The 24,861-nt window shown below is 44.3% G+C and overlaps 1 protein-coding gene across 10 annotated transcripts in view; it reads right to left on the bottom strand.

The window, feature by feature from the left end:
- PPP1R12B (protein phosphatase 1 regulatory subunit 12B) overlaps positions 1–24,861 on the bottom strand; it is a 1,230,188-nt gene that overhangs the window by 1,032,003 nt on the left and 173,324 nt on the right. For all 10 annotated transcript variants that reach the window (XM_069633610.1, XM_069633604.1, XM_069633603.1 and 7 more), the window contains exons 2-3: positions 14,528–14,658; positions 9,144–9,262 (exon numbers count right to left, since the gene is read on the bottom strand). In XM_069633610.1, the coding sequence (XP_069489711.1) occupies positions 9,144–9,262; positions 14,528–14,658 (250 nt within the window). The remainder of the gene's footprint in view (positions 1–9,143; positions 9,263–14,527; positions 14,659–24,861) is intronic.

The following is a 24,861-nucleotide window of genomic DNA, read 5'->3' as shown; positions in this document are numbered from 1 at the left end:
CCATCCTAGAGGTAGAGAAAGTTATTTTACCTCTCAAACCCTCTAACTGTAAAGGTGACCTCTACCTAGCTCAAGTCATAAAAGATGCCGCTGGAGACCTGTCCCCATTCATTTAAAAAATGATTAATGCCTCCTTCACTTCTGGTACCATCCCCTCCAACCTAAAACAATCATGGTACTCCCTCTCCTAAAGAAGAAAACCTTAGACTCACTTATTCCTACCAATTACTGACCCATCACAGCAGTACCGTTCCTTCTTAAAATACTGGATAAGTTTGCATATACACAGATACAGAAATTTCTTCAACTACACAAGCTCTTGGGAGTAAGACAATCTGGCTTTCGCCCACTACATGGGACGGAAACTGCCCTGGTCGATCTAAAAACACAGACTGACGAGGAGAGATAAAGGTAAGACAGCCCTCCTACTTTTAGATCCCTCAGCTGCATTTGATCTTGTGGATCATAAGGTCTTGTGCAATCACTTGGACTCAGCAGCTCACTTCGCCACAGAAGCTATCAAATGGATTGAATCTTTACTAAGCGAGAGAACCATGTGGGTCTTCTCCCCATCAGCAGCAGCAGACCCCATCCCCATTACGTGTGGTGTACCTCAGGACTCATGTATCTCGCCCACCTTGTATAACGGGCAACAAATCTTTGTTCGACCTTCTGGGTATCACCTACACTAACTATGGAGATGATACAAAGATTCCCCTCCCTCTTTCTGGGGATTATGGCAAGGATTTGGCGCTGGTGAACAGGGTCTATCATCATCCAGGGATGGATGGCCACACACAGACTGCCTGAATGAAGATAGAGCTGATAATCCCGAGTACTCACACTAACCTTAACAAATTGGACCAAGAATATTCTTTTACCATAGACGGAAAAGAAGAAGTAGCTAATTAGTCATTAAAGTAACTAAGGAAGTAAAAACCCTTGGCTTCTATCTTGATTTGACCATGTCCTTTCACAAACAAGTGAAATCACTGGCTTCCACTACGGCCTACACCTGCATGCTCATTAGGGCAGGTAAACCATTCCTCTCAAATGATAGCTGCATGATCCTGGCAAGAGCATTAGTACTATCGAGATTAGATTTTTGTAACGCTCTATACAGTAGTGCCAATAAAGCCATCCTTTATAAATTACAAACTCTTCAAAACAATGCGTTAAGATCTGCACTAGGTATCAATAAACAATAACATATCTGCTACTAGAAGGCAATATAAATGGCTCTCCACCCTTAATAGAATCTTGCTAAAAACTGTCTCCCTGACCCATAAAGCTCTAAACAATGCTGCCCCAAGCTACCTCAGACAGGCTAAACAGAAGAACAACCATTAGGCCATCAAGAGCTGGCAATGGCAATTGTCTCGTGGTGCCGAGATTCAGACTTACCAATATCGGCAGTAATAGCTTCCCTGTGAAGGCTGCTACTCTATAATTCCCTGCCACCCGAGCTCGGAGTAGACCAACCATATTTACACCCGACCACTAAGTTGTTCTACTTCCACTTACATGACCTGATCTTTCCTTTATTACACTGCCCTCTGGGACCACCTGAATTGTATATAACTTATACAAGTCTATATTTTACTTTGTATTCATACTTTTAACTATTTTGTATATTTTGTTGTGATTGTATCACCATGACCTATTTGTAACATTGTAAGCCTTGCACTTCCCTGTTGTTGCGCCCCGTTACCTTCGGGTTAGGTGTGCATTAGAAATAAACACACATACTCTTGTGCCTAGACTACTCCAACTCCCTCTAACTGGGTGCACCTACATAAACTGAGAAAGCTCCAACAGATTTAAAACACTGCAGCAAGGCTCCTCCTCGCACTCACCCCCAGAGGACAACATTTCTCCCCCCCCCCCCCCCCCCCCGCACCCCAAGACCTCCACTCAGGACGCTCCGCTGGCTGCCCCATCAGCCAACAGGCCTCCATCAAAGCCATGTGCATTACCCATTGCACAATTCACAAGAAAGGCCCGGGATTCCTCCAAAACAAGTTCACGCTGCCACCCCACCAGAATCTTCAGATCAGACTCTGCACACCTGGTAGTCCTTCCTTTCAAGTTCTCCAGATAAGGAGGTGCCCGTTTCTCTGTCTTTGCACCCACTTTCTGGAACTCTCCCTGAAGCAGATCACAAAGGGGAGGATCACAGACTTTCACTAAACAAATGGCTGTCCCTCCATTCCCCCCCCCAACCCAGATTTCCTGATTTCCCCCCCCCCCCCCAACACCTCACTCCCTGCCTCTCAAGTTTAATCCTGCAGTTCTCTCCCCCCCTCCCCCCCGCTACCCTTCTGTCAGATATAGCCTCTACTTTCAACCGCTTTGCTCGGCCACCAACCTTCCTTGTGGGGCGCAAACACATGGAGGATGCAGTCAGTCACTCCAGCAATGTGCACCAGGAACGAATCCCAACAGTGGGATATGTATTGCACTCAAATGGGCTTGGAGGGTGGGCAATGCATCGCACTTAAGATGCACCATGGAAATATCGTGCTGATCATCCAGTAGGAGGATAATCAAGCACATTGGACCCCTCGCTCGTGGTTGCCACAGCATACAACTCTAAAGCACAAGAGGGTGGGCCAGGGTGCCGCATGTAATGTTATGGGGCATTTCAGCCAGGATTACAATTGGCCAGCACCTGCTGAAAGGGGGAGGCCAGCCGCCCGCCAGAAGGCACAGCTGGCCTGGATTTAAGGCTGATGGTCTCTGCCAGTGAATTCACATCTAAGCCCCCCTCCCCAGGACCTCCCCAGCCCCCTGCACAAAGCGAGGACCATAGGAGGAGCATTGGACCATGAGCGTCCAAAGATGGCCGCTGTCGTCCCATTGAAATTCAACAGAAGCCTCAGGCCTTCTCTGAACCAGGATTATGATAGGCCAGCACCTGCTGAAATGCAGTAGGCAGCCCGCAGCCTGAAAGTACAGCCAGCCTGTTTTAAAAGGCTGGATTTAAAGGCAGACAGTAGTCTCTGCCGTGCCTGCAAGACGCATTTAGAATTCCGCCGGCATAGACACCTTAACAGAGATGCCCGAACCATCACACATTCAAGGTAAGCCTGCCTTCTGGCCACAAAATTTAAAATTTACTGCAAATGACAGAACCGCTCTTTGCTGCAGGTTGTACGCACTCACTCCTTACCATTGCCTGCCTCCATCAGCGTGCCCTTCCTCTCGACCCCTTGCGGCTTGCCACGGCATAGACCGCATATGCAGCACAGCATTAATGTTGGGAAAAAGTGCACGTTGCTGCTGCACTTGGAAGCACCACTCATGCTTCTGTGTAACTATGCGATGCTCGAATAGTCTGCTGCCTGTGATCCGCCTTGCACCTGCGATTCAGAGAGCTCCATCCAAGCTTCGCTTAGCAAACACCTCTGACCTAATGCCTCAAGAATATCCCTTTACAAAACTTAAGATATCCAAGCGTGACCCCCCCCCGCACACACACACACGGAAATACAGATCACAACACAGCACCACACCAGAGGCCATCAAAAAGGTAGGCGCCACACACCCAAGCCACCATCCAGGCCAGAAACAGTAAGTTCCGACTAAGATTGATCAGTCAGGGTGCCCCCCTGCCTCCCCAACCCACCCCTCCCCAGCCCCCCCTCTGATCCACTCAGTACTATACTAAGGAAACGCAAGTTAAGAGAACGTACTGACGCCATTCCCAAAATGAACCCTAAAGTCAACAGCCCCTACGTGTCTGCAGGCCTACCAGTGTCCAACTGTCAGTCAATCTCACCAAATCCAACCAACCTTAGACATCCATTCTGAAACCACTGCCCAGCCAGTTTACGTATTTCAGGCGACCACCACCCTGGCAGTTCACTGAGCACTCTATACCCACCTCCTTATTGCCCAACATCACCAGCCTAGCAGCCCAGCCACTATTACAACCTCTCATAAAAGGAGCCCTAATAAATGTGGGGTCTATTCCGGCACACACCCTAGACAAACAACCTCATTACCTCACAAAACCTTGACTTGTTAGCCATTTCTGAAATCTGGTTACACCCAGCCTCTGGTCCGGTCTTGTCCAGAGCTATGTCCTACAGGTTCTCCATCCTTAGAAGCGGCCGACTCCTTCCAAATAAAACCCATCACCATGGAGGGTAACTGATGCACCATCAGGCAAATTATCCGCCACAAAGTCCCTAACTATCCACGTTATCCATAGACAGGCCCCCCCACATCCTTCGAGCAGGATCTCCCCCACACCATGAGGGATAATATTAAGCCTACCACCAGAACTATTTTATTAGAGGATTTAAACGTGGGCCTTAATGATCCTATGGATCACAATGCCACTTCTGTGGTCAACGCACTCTGTGCCCTTGGCTTTAGATCTTGCATAGCAGCTACCACTCACAACAAAGGTTGCACCATGCATTGGATTGCTGACCTTAACTGTCAGGTCACCATCTCCTCCAATTCCCCATAGTAAGACCACCATATTAAGACTTTCACATTCCCCATCCACCAATCAGCCCACACATGCCCTGCCACCCCTTCCGGCCACCTGGTCCTGTAGCTCACATAAGTCAAAAGAAAATAGCATGCCTCTACTCTCAAAAGTTCAACCTGAACACCTTCATTCTAATGACCTAAGTGTTCTTGCCGACATCTACATGAGTACACGGACACTGCTGTTGATACTGTACCACCAGTAGCTCCCCGCAAGCTAAACCCGCAGGACACATCAACTCCTGGTTTACCCCCGACATCCAGGAGCTGCGTACCAAGAAACAGCAACCTCAAGCCACCTGGAAAAAGTCTGACTCCCTCAAAACACTGTTCAATAATATTTCTGAATATAAGTAGGCTTTCCTAGCAGCTAAATCTGCAGCCTGCAATACCAAAATGACCAACGTCAACTCCAACACCCAAGAGATATAAAGAATACTTTGGGAACTGGAAACAGTGTCCTCTTCCCCCAGCTACTATTTCCAAAGGTGAGACTTGGTGTACTAACATCGAAAATGCTATGTTGGATAATTTAAATACCCTACTTCAGAAAATCGCCCTAAAACAAGCATCAATCAAAACGTCTGCTAGTCCACGCCTCTTGCCACCTACCACTACCAGCCACAACACCCCGGCATTCTACTTCAGAGCGGTCACAGAACTAGAAACTTCCAATAACCTCAAGTGTCTTAAACCATCTAGGTGCCAAGGCAATATCCGCCCAGCTACCATCATCAAGGACTGTTCAGAAGCCCTAGTCCCTTTTATCACAAGTTTCATCAACACCTTTTGCCTTGAGCCTTGTCCCGTCGAGCTTAAAAGAAGCCCGGTTCTCCCTGAACTTAAAAAAAATCTCTGGACCCAGCAGGATCCAACAACTATCCCCCAATAACGACAGTCCCTTTTCTTTTACAAATCCTCAACAGAGCAGCTTAAAACCAAATTGAGCACTTCCCGGGAACTAATCACATCCTAGGAACGGGTCAATCCGGGGTCCGAGTCCCCGGTATTAGTTTACAGCAGATGGCTGAGTATTCCCGTTCTAGTCTATGGTTTATGGTTTTAGTTTTGAGCGGCCACCGCATCATTGTCCCTTACAAGAACTGAACTTGCCAGAGACATCACCTCATCTGAGAACGTAATGCATACCCGTTAGAACATAAGTGCTAGAACCAACAGGGTTTGGCGTCCCAGCAAACCATTTACTGACTCAAAGGGTAAACAGTCATCACGTCGCTACTGGCCTTTCATTACCGAAGAAGTAAGGCATCAAGACTATCACGAAAAGGGCACCTTGCCTTCGCACTAGAATGAACTAGGGATGGCAGTCCCTCTAGGACCCGGTCAGAGGATTAGTATTTTGCATTCATTTAGCACTTCGATCACGTGTGAAATGTTGCACTGCTCCTTGTACATAGACGGAGCCCAGATAGTACACGTTCATACAGCTAAGCCATTTCTCCTCTCGAACCACCGCACCTTTGCAATTTAGCGGAAGGCACGGTCTCACGCCATACACCCTGCACTTGCATATAACACTTTCAAACATCACCTCTCCCATAAGAATTAAGGTACTTTTAACGAGCAAAACTCAAACTGTAGCTTCCGACATATTTATCTCCCCCCCACCCTCCCGTGGTCCATGGTATACCTCGCTGTGCCCATACACACTCCATTCAGACATGGCTAAGTAAAAGGGTCTTGGTCACCCTCGCATAACTTTAAAGGATGAAATACACACACATAAATTGATCTCCCAAATTCTTGGACTCCGGTCCCTCAAAGGGCTTTCAATCAAAAGCACGTTGTGACCATTTTTATGGTGAAAGGTGCTATAACAAATAAGATAAATGAATTGTAATCCTTCCTATTAGAGTGGTTGCGTTTTGTGGTGAACATGCCTTCGCACTATAGTACAGCTTGTGCTCATTACTGTAGCTGTTTTTTCCAAAACCTACTTTTGTGTAGCGTGTGTTTGGGTAAGAACCAGTATCACCCAGGCACTGGCAGAGTAAAATAGTTGTCGGTTTGGTTTACTTGAGTCCTTAACCAATAAATGGGAAGTCGTGTCACTTTTTGTGATGGCTTAATTAAAAAACGAAAAGCTGCTGCGTATTTCAACCAGACAAGGGTCTTTTTCAAGGCTGTGGCGAATATACAATTTGTGCAATAGTGATCACTGTTGGTTGTACGCAAGAACCCGATTGGTGTGACTCAAGCATGATATGTTAGGGGGGTGGTGGGGTCACAGTGTTCAGGGCGCGAGGTTGGGTTGTACTGTGACATTTACAGTAGTACGCTTATGTGGTAAAAGTAATATACACATGGTTAACATGTTTGCATTGCAGATTGTGTGAAAAATCAGTTTGTTGGTGCCACAATTGTTAGGCAAGATGATTAAGAAGACATTATGAGGTACATAGGCAAAATGGTGAGAGCAGTACATGTCAAATGTAGGGTAGCAGCAAGGAGAGAAAAAGGAAAAAGTTGAGAATAGTCAGGTGAGTTGTTGAGGGTGTGGATACCAGACCAGTGGACATGGCGATTGAACACAAATGAGATTCCTTACTGTGTGTGAAATGAGGAGTATGACATATTAGAGCTCTGGATAAGGGCTCTTATTGATTAACACCCGTGGGGTAAAGATACAGGGGAGCAATTTACCGAAAGAGCAGTCTCTTAAGAACTTTTGACAGCAGCAGGACATGCTGTATAGATCACTGCATGGATCATTAGTCATGATCCGTGCAGTGATCTATACATTCCAGAGCTCTACCCACTCTGTACTTTCGTGTAGCAGTTTCTTTGATGTTCACTCTGGTCAGCCTTACTGTTTGAATATGTTTATATTCCATTATACCCAATGTAGAGTTTCATGGTATGCACAAACGGTTTACAATAGGATAGTTATTTTTCAGGATGAAGTACTTGGACAATCTTTTACTTGCTGCATCTGTACCATACCCTGTCTCCACGTGCTCCTACGAATTGGGCAGTCCGTTATGTTTAGCATTAAGACTTTGGAGTAACTTGGTGGAAACCCCTGCACACTCACAGTACAGGTTGGTCCCTGTCCTCCCCACAAGATGTATTCATTGCTATGCAGAAGACAGTGTCAATCTGGAACCTGACACCTCTCAACATTGGATATAAATTTGCCATCAAAGCCTAAAACATTTTACTTTTTCCTTCTTTGCCCTTGTTGGAGGAAGTAAAAGCGAAAGGCCATTTTCCTTCAACATTTTCTTATAGTTAAAAGGTCTGAACCACTCTATTGTCACTCAAAGACATCGCAAGAACCAGTCCTTTCTGATTAAGTAGGTTATTCTCAGCATGTTTTCCCATTTGAGGAACTACTATGATCTAGTCTCTCCCATATCCAAACATAAATGGGCTAACACACCCGATAAAATAAGCCAGTTAAGAAATACCAGTGCAATATATATAGCTCAAAAGACGCCAATCGCATCAGTCAAGCATCTGCTTAACATAACTGGGAGAATGCCTTAATCACCACTGATTTATCCCATCTAAGGAGTGGCAACATTTGTCTGGCATCAACAGTGAGCATCCAAAACATTTTGCGGAACCTACCCAATTAGTCAGGATGATACTGATAATAAGACTATTCCAATCCCTTAACTACTGAAAATCAGCAAAGATACAGTCCATGCAACAGCCCATTTAAATCAGACCTGGACGAGGCAGTAATTTGATCATTATTTTTTTAGGAAGCGCTTACATAGGACATATTTACATACAATAATATTACCCAATCGAAATTAGTACTCATTTATCGATCTCGGAAGGAAGAAAGAAAGCCAGAGTTAGCCTTGTCAGGATTTGAACCTGCAGATCAAACATATCACAACAAGCGTTTAACCCCCTGAGCCATCTTACCGGCTGATAAAGACCAAATTGAAGAACAAAGATTAAAGTGAAAAAGGCAAAACGGATAAGCGCAGGCCAACTTCATGAATGGAAGACAGACCAACACCTAAAACGCAGACGAGATTTCACATTTGGAAGCCAATCCAGTAGAAAACAGAAAAAAGGAACCCTAAGAAAACCCACAATCACAAAATTTTTAAAAAAATGATTAAAACTATGAATCTCAATTATCTAATACAGTATACAATGAATGGACATTTTTCTGAATATGGCCAGCAAAATAAATTGCCCAAACATCATTCACAGGGGTGATCCAGACGCAAAAAGGGATAACACAATGACTAAGTGTAGATTGGTAATTTGCTGGCACACATCCCCAGTTGCACATTGTAAGAGAAGGACATTCTGCTTAAATGAATCAGAATGCATGTGGCTCAGGGTGCACCATCACCATGGCTGCATATCCAGCATCCCATTGAATAGTTTGTCTTTCCTCGACGTAGCTTAAACTGTCTCTTGCCACGTTGCTAGAACTTGCTTTTAAATGCTGTGTCACCAACAATGGGTATTTGCCGAACCACCAATATATAAACCCTAAAAGATGGGTACATGAGCTTCAGTGGGAGCAGTAAGGTTTACAAGTTAAAAGCAAATGAAATAAAAAATACTACGTCACAAAAACATTGAGATAGAATAACAACGAAATAAACAAAATAAGCAATCTTTGTTTACTTCCATGCAACACTTACCTTGTTTCTTCACTTGTTCCAGAAGCAGGTCTTTCATGGCCGCCTCCTCAGCAAGGTCCAATGGAACTTCCCCTTCACTGTTGACAGGAGCCACATTGGCTCCATGGCTTATCAAATATCTGCAACGGCAAGCACCCAAAATGCAAAGTTAGCAAATGGGTAGTTTTATGATTCACCTACTCTCGTCACTTCTCACCAGAGGGGAACCCCTTTCCATGAGGCTAGCGTGGTGAGGCTGCTACCCAATAGTCCCCCTATGGGTGGTAACGTGCAGGAGGACCTCATGGGGACAAAAATATTGATCTGCAAAAAGGCAACTAAATCCCAACCCAACAAGGTAACAATAACACCAAATCGCTTTGGGATTAAGGACAATCCGCTGGGGTACAGCCCTGTGAATGTTGCAACTTCAACATTCCTTAGCCCTCCCTAATGTCCAGAGACACTACATTGAAAACAAGCCTATATATTTTAACATAGGGCCTAAAACCAAAAGTATTAGGACGAGGAAATACACAGGAGACAAAAGATCATTGACTGATAAAACTGGTACGAGGTTGCCCAACGAGGCATGAGGATTAGGTCTAACAAAGAAGGACTTTTATAATGCGCACGAGAGGAACTGGATACCTAGTATAAAAATGGACATATGACTTCAAGCCCAGCCGTGGAGCCGAAAGCAGCCATGATGAGAAGCACAGTGGTGGCAGTTAGAGCGGTATACAGTCCTGTTGGGGAAAGCAGTTGGTGCCCGAAGTCTCCAGTGTGGGAGATTCAGCTGCCGACTGACAGCTGTGGAACAGCAGAGAGCAGCAAGAGGATGGCAACAAAACTCTGCCCGCAGAGTGAAGGCAAACCGAACCCTGAAGCCAGGAAGACACTGAAGCCACAAGTGCAGAGGAGAAAAGGCCATTGAGCCAGAAGTGTACCGCAATCCCAGAAAGTCCTGGCAATGAACCAAAACTCTGGGGAGTTACACATAAGGGAATCAGGGTTTGACAGAAGCCAAGGTGATGTTTCCCCAACCCAGTATCAGCAAGGACGTTAATGGGCATAACAAGAATGGTCTGGGATCCCAATGGAGCAGGGGTAAGCATCAGAGGAAACTTCCTTGGTGCAGTGGTCACGAGGAAACCACTGGCCAGCATAGAAGGGTCTAGATCCCCCAACAGTGAGAAATAACTATCAAGAATTACCAGGGGTCATCATTCGCCTGGTATCAGACAAAGAACAGTGATAAAGATGCCACGGGAAGGGGGTCATTCCCCCCTGGCCATATTGTAAACGGAACCAAGTAACGCCAGGAGATGGGAATCATTCTCCTGGTGCAGTCCCAGAAGGTGTGTTGAAGACTCCACTCGAAGGGAGTCATTCCCCCCGGGCCTTGTGGTGAACTATGCAAAGTAACAACCGGAGAAAGGAGGTATTCTCGTGGCACTGTGCTGAGAGTTGGACTGAATACACTAGGGGAAGAGACTCATTCCCCCTGGTTCTATTGGGAACTGCATATGTTGATACCAGGAGAAAAGTCCATCTCCTGACATTGCATAAAGACTGGGTGAAGACTGTAAGCAAGTGAAAAAGTCCTTCTCACCGGCATTTTCTGTTGAAAGAACATTCTTTGGACACTGTTCAAGAAGCAGGAGAAAGGAACCATTCTCCCGAATAAAGAACTCTGTTAGTTTATCCTTTAGTTATAGTGTGAGGGTTAGAATACGATTTGACACAGGGTGGTGGCTCTTTGATTTGACAGATATTCTGACAATTCCTTTAGTTTGAGGTAGGGAGCCCCCTGTTAGAGAATGGGAACAATGAGGTTTGCCATTTGAGAAATCATGAATACCATGACACCTTTGTGTCAGCTTCCTTCTTTTACACCCTTACAGTAGGCATGAACAATGTAGTTTTGAGGTATGAAATTGAAGTAGCTCAGCTGTAGCTGCTCTATTACTATTAGCACATACGATTTTATTTCAATAAGCTTTATGAGGACAGATTTGTCATAAAAGCATGAAATGCATAACATTATGACAATTTAATAAACAAAAGACCATGACCTCTATAATTGTAAGTGCTAAGGTGATATAAGATAGTACAATACATGATAAATAACTTGCAAACATCTAAAATCTGAATGTGGTTAAAATACTTAAAGGTTTCATACTTCTAGTCCAACATGGTTAATTGTGTCACAGCAAAAATGGCATCCTGTTTTACAGCCTTGCATAGAATTTCTGCTGTATGGCCAAATAACTGAAGTTCCAGGCTTCCAAATAACAGTTACCATGTCTAACAGCAACATACAGAACCCAAGACTGGTGTAGAATAGTTCTAGTTTAAGGTAGGTTAATCAAATCAAGGTCTTCATGCTGAATATTTTCTTTAACCAGCAAAAAACAAATAGGAAGATGCTACCCTGAGGTTTACTGAGTGGTACAGGGCTAGCCTATAATTATCGCAGTTTTGGAATTACTGCCAATTATTTCAGGATTTTGCCAGAGAGGCAATACTCCCAGCGAGTTTGTCGTGCCTCTGACATGGAGTACCCAAGATAGGATTTGACCCCCTATTAAACTTAAAACCTCAATTAATGCATCTTTTTATTTTCCTAATTCAGGGGTTTCCCAAAGATGGGACTTTAAAACCTAGTCAATCATCCAGTTTAGCTCCATCTATACCATACAACTATATATTGATTTCGATTCCGTCACTTTGTTGCCAAGATCCAAACTCCAAAGTATGTTCAGCATAATGCTTTAAAGTACTATGGTACTTTGCCACCTGGGGTGACCAGTCGCCATTGTGACAAACTAATGTTGAAATCATCAAAAAAAAAAGGTTACACACCAAATTGTTCACATTTGCCCCAAAGGATGATCTTGGATTCGATGTTCTTATCTGTAGTGCAGGTCATCGCATTCATTTTACAGATGTTCAATTCCAGCCTACTCTGGCACAGAAATCTATTTCGACGATCATACCCATTATTTACCTGTGGGATGCTCAAATAACCTGGACCAAGCATTGTCTTATTGCAAGACATGTCCTCATCACCAGAACTTCCTTATTCCTTTTGTCAAGCAAGTGTAAAAGTATGTAGAAATAACATTAAGTGCTGTGGCTGAGAACTTTTTAGCACCTTGTAAAAGAGTCCGAAGGACAGAGTATAAGTCAGCATCTGAGGCAAATAACATTCTCTTTCAACAGGTACATGCTCATTCCAAACTGTGGCATGCTTCTACAACAGATCCCATGTCAATCATTCCCCCCCCTCCAACCCCTCCTCCCCGACTTTGGCACAGGGTTTTGATAACTTTTTGTCTGTACGAATGAGGATGTACATACCCCAGATTTTGTTGGAAAAGACTACGCATTTTAAGTACAACTTGTAGTCTGTGACAGTTTGAATTCCTTTGATGCTCAACTTGCAACTGTCTTTCTTGAGCTTTGCACGTTGCACCCCATCCGGAAATGGGGATTTGGAGGGTAGATCAACCGTTTTCCTAGATTCTCTAAACATCCGCCATTGCAGCCTCTGCAAGATTTCTGATGTCACCGGAATTAAGATATCCAACTCTGACAAACAAGAACTCCAAAAGTGAAGAACATGATGTGGTTCAAGCAGAACTAACCATGGAAAGGTAAGCATACCTGTCTCTGTTATGTTACTAAAATGGACAATGTGCCCTGGTGCCAATGAAATAGCACTCATGGCGGTCTCAAATCAAGTGGACCTGATGTTCAATATTTAGCAGACCTCTGCAGCCACCCCCTCCATCTTTTCGTACAGCAACTTCTAGTGCTCAAGTATAGATTGACCTTTATTTCATAAACATCGTCTCAGAGCGGTTGGCCACAGCAGGGAATGTTATTGCTGAATACATTTTAGAGATGGTCCCTTGAAACAAGTATCGCCCTTTACTATCAGTATTTTTATCCTCAACTCTTGCCTTCCTTAGAGTCAGTTTTCTTACTTTTCTCCATGATACCTGTCCTCTATTTGAATAGAGTTCAACTCTTCCCAAGTTTAAGGCCAGCAGACGGTCGCCTTTGCATAGTTTGCTTATTATTGCATTCTCATTCATGATGCCGCCATGCCCGGGAGCAGTCATTGTTGACTGCAGCAAGGATCGCTGCTATCCTAAGCACTAGATCCACATATGCGGTTCATGATAGCATGGCATCTACTATCCCTATCCAAGATTGAAGAGACCACTTCTCTCAGTCTTGAGGACCTGGACAAGGACTGATATTTTCTCAGAGACCTCTTGGACTAGTTTGGATACTTGCTACAATCCATGTTTGCACCACTCATACACTAGTCATACGTCCCTACCTAGTGCTTTTCGTAATGTGCTCAGATGGTACAACAAACATTACTCTCCATAATGTCAACTTTAGCCACCTACTTCAGAGCCCAGTGTATCTGATCCAGCTGCCGGAGAGATTTTACATCTCCCAGTCGACCTCAGACCAAGGTGTAGCAAAGGCACAGGAGCAGTTTCAGTTGAACTTTACATCAGTTTTCCCGCTAGATGAAGCTGGTAAATGTAGCACAAGGGTGTGCTCGGAGTTTGGTCTAAGAACACCAAAAATTGGGAAGATAAAGGAGGACAAGCCTCATGAGGTTTAGTATAAATTCGAATTAAGGACAATGAAAAAGCATTTTAAGCCTCCTCTTGGAACTTTCTCAGACATGGACTTCGGTCCCTGAGGGCATTCCTACCACAAATCACTTTGAGGCCATACAAATAGAAAAGGCGCTACATAAATGACTACTATAATACAATAACAAAAAGCAAGTGGCTAAAACATCCCCTTCTGAAGCAGTCCTATTTTCCCCTACCCCTTGCCTGGATGGGTAAAGGACTGGTGTACAGCACTCGCAGCTCTCCTCCCCTATTATCCCACCCTACCCTACGATCAGCTCAGAGATGGTACTGCCTTCCTTCACCTGAAGGTTCTCTAAAAACATTGCCCTACTTTTGTTAACGTTTTCATGTAGATATGGCAGTTCTCTTACTCAAGATTGATTATGGGCTAGCTTTTACCAAGGACCACCCAGGTATCCTCATGAACCAACTATAACCAATCTAGACCACAGACTCTCAGATGAGCATTGGTTATTATAAAGAAAGATACCTCCTCTTATTCACGCCAACAGGACATCTGTGCTGAAGAGCTAATCCAAGAACAACTTACTGAAACACTATGCTGGTCACCCAAAACACAGCAGTACCATTCATCTGGGGGGGGGGGGGGGGACTGTGATCATTCACCCTTGCAAGGACTGCAACCATGCACATGAGAAACCTGGTCTATGACTGGAACAAATATTTACAGTTATCTTTAGGGGGGACATCTTGATGGTATGCAGTACTCACTCAGCTATGTTCAGATATCCACAGGAGGCCACAGCATGCAGGGGAGTCCAGCCCTCGTTATCCTGCTGATTGACATCCGCTCCGTTCTCCACCAGGAACCTGACCACATCCAAGTTCTCATCAATGCAGGCCTGAAAAAGAGGATGAGAGACAGCATTCAGTAAATAGGACATGTCTGTTCCAAACATTGGTCAAAGTTAAAGCAAACTGGTCAGTGTTTATTCAACTAGTCTATTCAATATCCAAGACCCCCAACTCCTGAACATGTTGAAGCAGAGGGGATGGAAAGAGGCCACAGCAGCTTAAGGACAGTAGTTCTGCAGTGTCAGTGGTCAAACTATTTAGACATTGCAAAAACATACAAGACAAAGGCATACTAATAAAAGCAAGAGCAAAGGAGCTGAAACCGAAGATGGTGCTGAAACTATAGTAAGGGAGTTGTCAAGTGATTATAGTACAAGAGGTTCAGCAGACACTTCGCAGCAAACACTCCTTAATACACAAGGTAAAGCTTATGTTTGAACTGGCAACACAGACCTTTTTACCCTACAGAATCCCTTAACAGCTATGTTCAGGCAGTAAACGTAGCCCAATTCTTTATTTCCCCATCATAGAGGAGAACAAATGAAGTTCTTCGGAACTTAAAATAGAACATTTATGAGTAAACCGGGTAATGAACTGCTGCATCAAGTTCAGAGCCCAAGCAAGCACCATCACTTTACCTGTAACAGAAACATAAGAGACACTGCATTGAGCCTCATCCACCAGACAGACGGGAAACAGGACACAAACCCAGCAACAAGGGGGTACAATAATCAAGAAGATGGGGATGGAGTAGACCGGAGCTGGAACCCCAACCCCAGGCAATAGGCGGTGGGTGAAATGGGAGACAGTAACCGGAACCCAGACAAAGGGGTGACTTTACATGGAGGGGGAGGTGGAAGAGGGAAGAGGAAACGGGGAGGAGGGACTGGGACGGGAAACATGGAGGGGGATTTGGGATAGGAACCTGGGCGACAGGGGGGTTGGGTACAGGAACCCAGGCAATGGGGAGTTGATAGGAACTCGGGTGACCTTACAAGAACCCAGATGACCAGCAAATGGTAGGAATACAGGCAGATGCAGGGGGAGGTGGGGGGGACAGGAACCCTGGTGACTGGTCAGGGGAGAAATTGGGAAAAATGGGGAAGTGAGGAGAAAGTGTTTGAGTGTAGTGAGGGGAAGAGTTGAGCACAATTGTGTTGGCATTTGGGCATGCTGTGCTAGTGTGATCACTGCTACTGTGAAAACATGAGATGTGTGCAAGGAGAAACTTGATAATCAATAGCCCAAATGATGAGCACTGCTGGCATAAGAATATGGGAGATGGGAAGCATTTCCTCAAGTTAATGGAGTGGGCCGTGCAAACACATTTTCAAGATAAGGGGCACTACACCAATCAAACAGCATATCAAGTGACGACACAAAGCTCTAACTTTGTGCAAGGCCTACACCAAACACCTGAATGTGTGCAAGTAGGAAGGAACGTCAACCATTCCATGTGTCAAATCCCCTTCAGCAATAAAGTCTTTAAATTTCCATTGCTCTCAATCTAGCGCGATCCCATGAGCGCACATCCTAATTTCAGCTAGGTGATGCTACGATTCGATTTGCAGTGTCCGCTATGACTAAACACTCACACAGCTTGGTGTTTTATAGAGGGGAGAAGGGAGGCAAAGCAGAAGTGTAATGACAGGGAATGGAACCCGATTTTTATTACTCCCTGGGTTCTCTGAACTGCGGCTACCACTGAGAAATATTTAAACTTTATAAACTGGGACAGGTGAAAATGTTACTATGGAATGTGTGCCATCTTGAACCAAGTGAGGTAAGTATATACAGTGAAAAGATCTGTTTCAAAATATTGTGGAGGTCAAATGCAGGATTTGTGCTTTCCAAGATGGTTCTGGGTCGTTCGGCATTGAATTATGGGACTAAAGATGCCATAAGAGAATTGACTAGTATCGGATAGGACAGAAGGTACAAGAGAGGGGATTCAGGGGAGGGATAATGCGCCAAACCAGTAATCTAGTTTTTAGATCTGCTTGGAGTACCAGAGTATCTAGACAAAAAGGAGTGCTATGAGAATTTGCACCGACATCCAATATGTTTCACGCTACAAGATGAATAGTATTGTATTTTAAAACCAGTTCTAAGCAGACAATTACCAAGAGCACCTACGTGTAGATCAATGCCTGAAAAGGTAAGTCGCAGAACTTTATGCTGGCAACGGAAGAAGGCTCCGCTATCAAGACCTATGCTTACAAGCGGGCAGGGGAGAAAGCTATGACTAGAGGGGTGTCCATGTAAACCCAGAGTTTCTGCAGGTAGACCTTTTTGCCTTTATTTAGCGGCTAATTATCTCCCGCTTCATTGAAAGTGTGGTTATGGAAAGGTGTGAGGAAGGCCTCCAAAACAGCTACAAAAAGGCAGATTGCCCAGCAGTAGCTCCCTACTACTGGTGATGCCATATACCCAAGAGTTGATTTTAGCGCATGCTCATTGAATCTTAATTTAGAAGCCTGTGGAATAATTTGTTTCCATCTATCACAAACAAAATCCATTATGTTCCTGAAAGTGCTGGAGATGTGTGGTTATTTCCACAAATATTTATTGAGAGGTACAGGTTGAATAGGTTTTTCATAGTGGATGATTGTAAAAGGGCATTGCGCTTGACAAGGAGAACCGAACACCTTAATTCTTACAATAGGGCTCAAGATTTGCAATCACCGCTAGCTAGTGACCAAGCGAGTATGAAAAGGTCTGCTGCATTTATGTGTAGAACTGAGGTGGTAAACGACTTCAGGATAACTAGTAACTTGCAACTTGAAAAGGTCTTCCCTACTTAAATAGGTTGCTTCTATTGTTCACAAAAAATTGTGTAGTGAAAACCTGTGCACTAATTAATGTATTTTATATTGTAGAGAGGACCACCAACCTAGCAGTGCCATCCCAGATTCCTCCAGCCTCAATCCATCTACAGCACCCACTTTAATAATTTTCCATTGGCACCATTCCATTTCGGGGCATCCACCACCTCCTCGACCCACCACCAGCAGCCAGCATTTTAAATCACAAATTGCTAATAGATACACCAGTACATTGTTGTAATACAACACAGTCCTCACTGAACAAAGATTGGCAATCCAATAAAGTAGCGTGACTGTTAATAGCACTACTGAGGTCGCACATAGTGCCCTGGTAATGGGAAGGCTGAGGTTTTGGATTTTGAAGGCATGATGCAGCATTTCCTTTCATGCAAGTAGCAAAGTTGTTCGATAGCAAAATGTTTAGGACAAAATACCCTCTGCGGCAAAAAAGGCATCTCAAAACTGTACACAATGGAAATGTACCCTTGGTTAATGTAGGACTTGATTTGTCACCCACTTTCTTTTTTGCTGTTAATGTTCGTGAGTTTGGGTTATTTTTCAAGAGGGGTAAAAGGACCACTCAAACCGTGAACTACATTCGAATGCACAACTCATTCACAGAAGGTAAACATACCAAAACGTGAAAGGGTCAAAGAGAGACTATCAATTGTTCATGAAAGAGAGAAAACAGTATTTGGCAACCCATTTAAGAGGCGGATATCACCAGTACTGCCGAGTAGGGTTCTGCAACACTTGTTACGGCAGCACACTAGAACAACGATTTTGTCAAATAAAAACAGACCAGAACTACAAAAATTGCTCCAAATGTATTTTCATGCATTTGTCGTCTGAGTTGGGGAGCAGGGGCAGCCAAAATAAACTCCACAGTTTCGGGGACCAATTTACAAACGTAGGTGCTTCTACACCAGTATGACTTTTCAAGCGGATATAATCGGTTCATATATTCCTACAGAATCCGCCTGAAATTGGGACCATGCCAAAGCAGGTGTACTCCATAAGAATCTGTTGTATATGCTACCTGCAATGCGCACTTTGCAGGCGACAATTACACTTTTTCACTTACGTAGTGGGAAAGTGAAGAGTAAAAGCCATTTTACCCGTTTTACTCACTTTCCATCAGCTAGTGTAAAGGAGGAAAACTGCAGCAGGATATTTTATGTACAAAAGTAAACACGGAAGCTGCCCCCGCCTGGCAATTAAGGTGGTCATAAATATGGCTACATATACAGGTCTATATTGCAACACTGATTATACATTGTATACCAGTAACCACCAGAGGCCAAGGATAGAGAAAGCAGAACTCTGATCCAAAAACAAAAATCATAAACCATGTTCTGGGATCCCGCTCTTTTGGAGAGAATGTGAAGGAAAAAATGTTTCATCTACAGGAACTCAAATGTTGTAGCACGGTTCTCCAAATGACTCACGCTTAATCACGCTCCTTGCATTTTTAAACAGATTGGCCGCTTTGGCAGCATTTTACAGCACTATTTCACATCACATCCTCCGTGTCGGTCTCTAATCCTGGGATAAGCTTTTCGATCATACTTGGTACCATGTGCAAAGGCTGACTCATGCTAAGCAAAAACACGACATTTGATGTGGCATGCGGTGGGGATACGCCAATGTGGGCTAGCCAGTGGGCAGCTGACACTGCATGCGCCAGGGTTTAATCTGTGAAAACAGACACAGGAGGCTGATGGAGAACAAAGCGTTCCCAAAATAACCCGGCAACTGTCATCGCTGGTAGGTGCCATCAGAGGCCGGCCTGACCTTGCCGCTGGGTTAGGTTCCACTCAAAAAGGGGCTTTTTGCAGACACCAAAGCGGGAATGCCATCCTTTAAAAAGAGGATACGGTGGCTGAGTGCACTGTGTGGATTAGGGGGTGTAATAACGATGGGGTGCTCACCAGGAAATGAAGCTCTGAATCAAACACAAAATGGTAGCTATTTTACCTCTACAATGTCCTGAAGGAATCCCTACAAAATATCCCCCCCCAAAAATATCACCTTACATATGGCCGTTTGTCTCGCCACAGGCAATATTTTTTGGAGGGGAGGGGGGTCATTTGTAGGTGCCAGGGGTGTCCCTCGCAGGGTCCATGGGTCAATATGGCCGCAAAAATATGGCGATATTTTTCTGTCGCGATATTTTTCCAGGGATATAAACACATGGAACCGTTCTGACTGAGACAACACACCAATTCAATTCCATCAATACATAACATTCTTATACATGATCCAGCTCTACAGTGAATATATTTTGCTGGAATAATTAATAGTAGTACAATTGTATTAGAGTAAAACGTTAGAGAAAATTTTCTAACACAAAAGCTTTGCATCTAGTAAACCAGCTGCAAAATTAGCATCATTTCAGCAGTCTGAAATGCAGTGGGCACATCACTGCCACAGTAAAGTTCCCCACTTGGCTACAAATCGCAATCAAAATATAGTTAATGATTACATGCCTCACAAGCTACATTTGTGCCAATTCTGTGTAAACACCTGCAACCAAATAGTATGCGCTCATTCAGCGTAGCGCTCGCAAATTCTTAAAAATACCACTAGACCTGCAGGGCAACTTCCGTGGTTTATGCATTTACCAAAGAGTAGTGCGCTCGCCATATGGTGAGAAGTGATAACACATTTACATGGTCTTTCTGTAAAGTGGTGCATGTCACCATAGCCACGCCTCATTTGGTGCCAAGCTGACACGTCAAGGCCAGCCACACAGCGCCAACAAGGTTGTGTACTGGGTTCAAAATTGAGGAGGAGCTGGGAGCCCTTTAGCTCTTATGTGTAGCCTAGAAGAGTGTTAGCTGGATAACAGCTACCAGAAGCTACTTTTGGATCACCATGGCATCTGATGCTGGACAACTACCACCTATATGAATTTAACTATGCATTTGGTACAATCTATAAACAAACATTTGGACACATATATAAGCCATTTCAAGCATAAGGGGTCTTCAATAATGGACCAAAGGATAGGTTTGCATCTTATATAGAAGTTGAATTTTCGGAGGGCCATCTACTACCTCCTCTCCCCAGCAGCAGCTCCTTACCACTGGATCACCAGGAGCTGCTTTTGTCTCCTGCTTATCCCATCTTAATTTCAATCCCTCGAGTACCATGCAAATGATATCCCCTTCCATAAAAGGGTCCTTGCCAACGTGAGTAGGGTAATAGATTGAGACCAACCACTTGCTAAACGCCATACAGTTCATGTTTACACGAGTCACTGTCATCAAGCTTATTTAACTAGTTTCCAATCTAAAGTTTATAATGAGAGCGCTTGCTCACTCACAAGTTCTCTTTGTGCTTTTGGTGTGCCAGCACAACGACTAAAAAAAGCACAAGGTTTCCAGGGTAGTTTATAGTTTGACAGTTATCTGAACGACTTACTAACAATTAAACTTGAGTGCTTTCAGAAAATTAAGGTGGTGCTGGTTCTCTCAAACCTCCCAATGCCATTTTCTCCTTGATCCACTTTCAGCTATGTCCAATATTCTGTGTTGCAATCTATGAAACGGTACCCAGGCCCTTTGAAGTGGTGTCCAAAACCCAGGGGATCTCATGCTGGTCTTCCAGTCGAAGTGTCTTCCTGCAAGTTGATAACACATCTTGCTTGGTGCAGGACCAACCAAGCAGCAAGCACATGGATTTCTTGCTACCAGTTACCACGAAATTCAGCAACAGAAACGGGTCTGAATTAGATGGAAAGCCAACGTTTGAACAGATGAAGTAATCCCATGTACTTTGGGCTTGTAAAGTCTAGAGTGTGGCTTTACCTTAAGAGTCAATTGGGTATTTAAGGCAAGGGGACCCAAAAGGTAACCCTTAGTCTCCCAGACAGTACCCTCGCTCTGGTAGTTATGCGATAGGCTGCTGGTAGCATTTTATTCCTGTGTTCATTTGTTGAGCGCACCAAGCCCTGGGGCATCGGGCCACTAGCCTTATAAGCTACATATTTGCATTTATATTACGATGTAGAATATAGCTTACTTACAAGTTAGTTATGTACAAAGGCATAGATAGGTACAATGGTATAGTTAGAACAGGACTAGTTGATACAAGTTACGTGCATATTTACAGCTATTGAGATATAGGAAGTTGAACTGCTTTTGTGGATTAGGGCTTGGTGGCGGGGTGGTGGGGGGAGAATGTGTGGTGGTTGCATTAGTGATGTTGACCTTTTTGGAATTTTTTTTGCTATGAAGCATTGAGATTTTATCTTTTAGCCCTTTCTGAATATTAGTGCACCGTGCAACATCTTTGTTACAAGTGTCTGGAGGTGGGGGCAGGGGATTCTAGCTCTGAGGAAGTTAAACATGTCCTCGGTACTAGATTTGACTTTAGTGATGCAGTCATCATAATTGTCTTTTTTGGCCTACACTATAGCTTCTTTAAAATTGAGGGAGGCTAGTGTGAAATTATACTTGTTGGCTGTAGATGGTATACTTTTCCAGAGAGCTTCTGCTGTTCTGGAGGTGCTAGTGTGTCTCGCGCCTAAACACTTGTGTATAGGTGCGTTATAAATATCAGATATGGCATGGAGTACAGTGCGATTGTAGAGTTCAACTAAAGCATTGGGGTCTGCAAGTTGTTGCAGTATTAATGATTGGCTGAAGTAAAGGCAGTAGTTTCTCAGCAGTTAGATTGCTTTTGTTTCTAGTGCTCATGGGTGGAGTAAGATTCTGTGGGTTTGGCCGTTTATCCGTTATGTTATTTTGCATTTGTATAGCGCCTTATGTACCATTGGTATGATCTCAAGGCGCTGGTAGGTTGCACGCCCTCGGGAACCGCACTCGAGTCAGTTGAGTCGTAAAGTGCGTGGGCGCACCAGGTATGCGTGTAGCTGGTGTGGTTGTTGCACGATAGCTACTTCTTAATGGTGGGTGTGGAGCAGAGGAGATCAATTGAATGTGTTCAGTCTGGAGGGTGGACATTCAGACAGTTCTGGCTGTGTTAGGCCCGAGAAGACGCCTAAGCTAGCAGGTGTGTGCTAGCTGTCTGTTTTATAAGGATGATAGGTAAGATGCTTACAAATGACCAATAATAGTATCTGGAAGAGGAATAATCACAACACACTCCCTATTAGTGGAGGAATCGAGACCTCATTTCACTTTTTGGACCACACAACTGTAGAAAAAAAGCAATGAAGATACCATGACTAGATAAGGATCGCAGGGGTGCTAAAATAAATGTGTTATTTTCATTAAAGATGCTTTATGTATTTCTAATTCGCCAGAAGCCCGCAGGCATCAGTGCGCGACAGACAAAGGGACGAACAACTAGAACTGGACGAATTCGATGGCAACTGGGAAGACGGGAGAGATTTACTTAAAAAGGATATTGTGGTCGCGAGAGGAAGAGAGTTCCAGAATTTAGCTGCTTTGACCTGGAAAGATTTACCCAGTCCCTTCTCTCTTTGGAACATAGGACAGACAATCTGCCCTTTAGTTGAGGAACGCAGTACTCTGGCCGGACAATACTGTGGGACCAGTGTCTTCAAGTAGGGGGGGGGGGGGAGGAGGGGAGTATCCGTACACAAATTTGTGAATGATGGCAGAAACCTTAAAGTTGATGGGTTCCTGAATGAGTAGCCAATGAATCTCCCGTCTGTGGGGGGTAACCTGCTCCCCGCCTGGGACGATCGCTAACAACGCACACAGTGCTGTTCTGCAGCACTTGACACTTTGTAAGATTGTTGGAAGAAGCTCCTATCAACAAGGCATTGCAATTATGTCTTGCAAGGACAGTAGCTTGGGCGATAGTTGCAGTATTGTTTTTGGAGATGAATGGCTGTATATATTTTTTAGAATGTGTAACAGTGATTCCAGCTCTTTGTCAAAAGGTCGACATGTGCATCCGAATTTAAAGAGGACTCTAAACAGATGGCCATGGTTTTCACCCTGCTGAGGACAGGATTGCTACTGATACCAAGTTCAAAGCTGAAATATGCCAGGCATAAATTAGCTTGTGCTGCCTTCGGACCAAAGATCAATTATTCAGTCTTATTGCAATTTAAACAGAGCCAGTTGGATGGCATACAGCCGTCAATTTGGTAGTAGATGGTAGACAAAGCAGCAGAGTCCACCAAGTAATCTCCTGTAGCCTCTATGACCAGCTGGAAATCATCTGCACAGTTAGTAAAGAACACCTAGATTATGTAAGTGAGTACAGATCCCAGATATACAGGTTGAATCGGAAATAGACAGAGCCCCTGCAGAACTCTGCACCCAATAGGTTTAGTGTAAAGGTTTGCCTGGCCCCACTGGATGAGAGATTTGCGATCTGACAAAGGAGAGTAGCCACTCAACAGCACTTTCCGAGCATTGTCCCGAGTGGTGTAATGCTTGTTTCAACGTGCCATGGTCCACCGGATCGAAGGCCGCGGACAGGTCCAGTAGTGTCAGGATACCTACTCTATGTTCTTCAGAGATACCGAGCATGTGTGCTTTAAGGTCCACAAGTGTGGTATAGTAGGATCTAAAGCCTTGTCTAGGATGGAGAATACCATTGACTTCAATAAAGATTTCGAGCTGTCTACAGGCAGCTTTATCTAGAACCTTCAGCAAAATAATGCAGTTGGTGAGGTCCAAGGATATTGGGGTCCTTGGGGGTCAAGGAAAGGTTTCTTTGGCAGCGGGGTAACACCAACAGTTTTTATGGATGAAGGCACATTCCCATCGCAAAAGGAGGCGTTGGCCAGCCTCATGAGAAAAGGGGCAAAAAAGCACCCCATGCTCCAAGATTATTTTGTGTGCAATAGTGTTCCCTGGGCAGGCTGTGGGCATCATAGAAGAGAGGTCTTCAATATCGCAAATGTTAATTTCAGTGAGGGGGTATACAGTGGATATTCCAACATCTCATGATCGATATATGATGAACTATTAGCTGTGTTATTCTCGTCCTGCATTTTTGCCTCTATCTTTTCCCTTGCTTTAGCAATTTTGTCCTCAAAGGCTGTCTGCACTGAGACTGTTGTGAAACGTGGGTAGAAATGGTCTGTGAAGAGCGTCGGGTTTCGTAAGAAGTCCGTGTTTCTAACAGTTTCCTAGTACTATTACCTGCTAGGGATATTTCATGATTCTAGAAATGCTTTTTGCAGTCACTTTGTTTTTGTAGATTTTGTCCACCTGTTTCCAGGCTTCTTTATTTTCCTTGGTTGGCTGTTTTAACCATATCGATTCTAGTTTCTGTTGTTGCCTCTTGAGTGCAGTGAGCTCCCGGTTTAACCACTTTTGGTGACCCGGATTATCTACCACTAAACTAGTTTTGAAAGGTGCATCTTTATCCAAGAGGATGGTCAGCCTTTTATGATACAAAAGAGCGAGACATTCAGCTGAATCAGAATCAAGGGTCCGACATAAGGTTGAGACATGGTGCTAGATTCTTGAC

This window comes from Ambystoma mexicanum, chromosome 13 (genome assembly GCF_040938575.1).
Source record: "Ambystoma mexicanum isolate Mex_15411 chromosome 13, UKY_AmexF1_1, whole genome shotgun sequence".
Classification (NCBI taxonomy): Eukaryota; Metazoa; Chordata; class Amphibia; order Caudata; family Ambystomatidae; genus Ambystoma; species Ambystoma mexicanum.
The sequence above is the reverse complement of the archived record's forward strand: the minus strand, read 5'-3'. Positions and strand labels throughout refer to the sequence as shown.